This window comes from Eimeria tenella, genomic scaffold (assembly GCF_000499545.2).
Source record: "Eimeria tenella Houghton genomic scaffold, Eth_scaff2792, whole genome shotgun sequence".
NCBI lineage: Eukaryota > Apicomplexa > Conoidasida > Eucoccidiorida > Eimeriidae > Eimeria > Eimeria tenella.
Window position 1 is genome coordinate 246 of NW_013542668.1, and position 818 is coordinate 1,063.

General features: G+C 64.3%; 1 protein-coding gene across 1 annotated transcript in view; it reads right to left on the reverse strand.

Annotated features, from left to right (window-relative positions):
* Positions 1 to 818, reverse strand: part of ETH_00033630 (uncharacterized protein) — a gene marked incomplete at both ends in the record, with an annotated part of 1,125 nt that overhangs the window by 109 nt on the left and 198 nt on the right. The window contains one exon of the mRNA XM_013375432.1: positions 1 to 815. Coding sequence (XP_013230886.1) covers positions 1 to 815 — 815 coding nt within the window. The remainder of the gene's footprint in view (positions 816 to 818) is intronic.

Genomic DNA, 818 nt, shown 5'->3' on the forward strand with positions numbered 1-818 from the left:
GCAAAGCCCCAGTCCAGCAGCACCACTGCCCTTTCTTCTGCATCAGGGCCTCCCTCTGCTGCTGCTGCTGCTGGTGCTGCTCCAGCTGCTGCTGCTGCTGCCGGTGTAGCTGCTGAGGCTGGAGTTTCTCCTGCAGCAGCAGACATGGGGCTTCCTGTTGCTGCTGCTACCCCAGCACCCTGCAGCTGCTGCTGCTGCACCTCCTCGGCTTCAAGAGCAGGGGGCTGCCGGCGCCTCTTGCTGCTGCTGCTGCTGCTGCTAAAGCCTGCTGACACACCTGGGGGCTTCCGCTTCCTGAACTTGGACGAGCGTGCTGCTGCTGTTGCTGCTGCTGCTGCTGTTGGTGCTCCTGCTTCAGCTTCCCCTGGTGTCTCCTTTGCTGCTGCTGCTGCTGCTGCTGTTGCTGCATCTGGTGCTTCTGCTGCCTCTGCTGCAGCAGCTGATGCTGCAGGCAGTGCAGCGGGGCCCTGCAGCGCAGCAGCTCGAGAGGCCAAAATCTCTTCGACATTTTGCAGCAGCTGCTGCATCGTTGGCGGCAGCAGCAAAGACACACCAGCAGCAGCAGCAGGAGCAGCAGCCCCACAGTAAGCAGCAGCAATGCGCTGCAGCGCGCGGCATTCGGCCAGGGGAGGCAGCGCCGGGTGCAGCTGCAGCAGCACCCCAAGGGGTGCTGCTGCTGCTGCTGCTGCTGCGTGCTGCTGCGGGGCTGCAGCAGCTCCGGGGAGCTTGGCAGCGCTGCTGCTGCTGCTAATGCTGCTGCTGCTGCTCTCAGCACTCAGCAGGCGGTGCTTTTGCTGCTTGCCTGCCGCTGCTGCTGC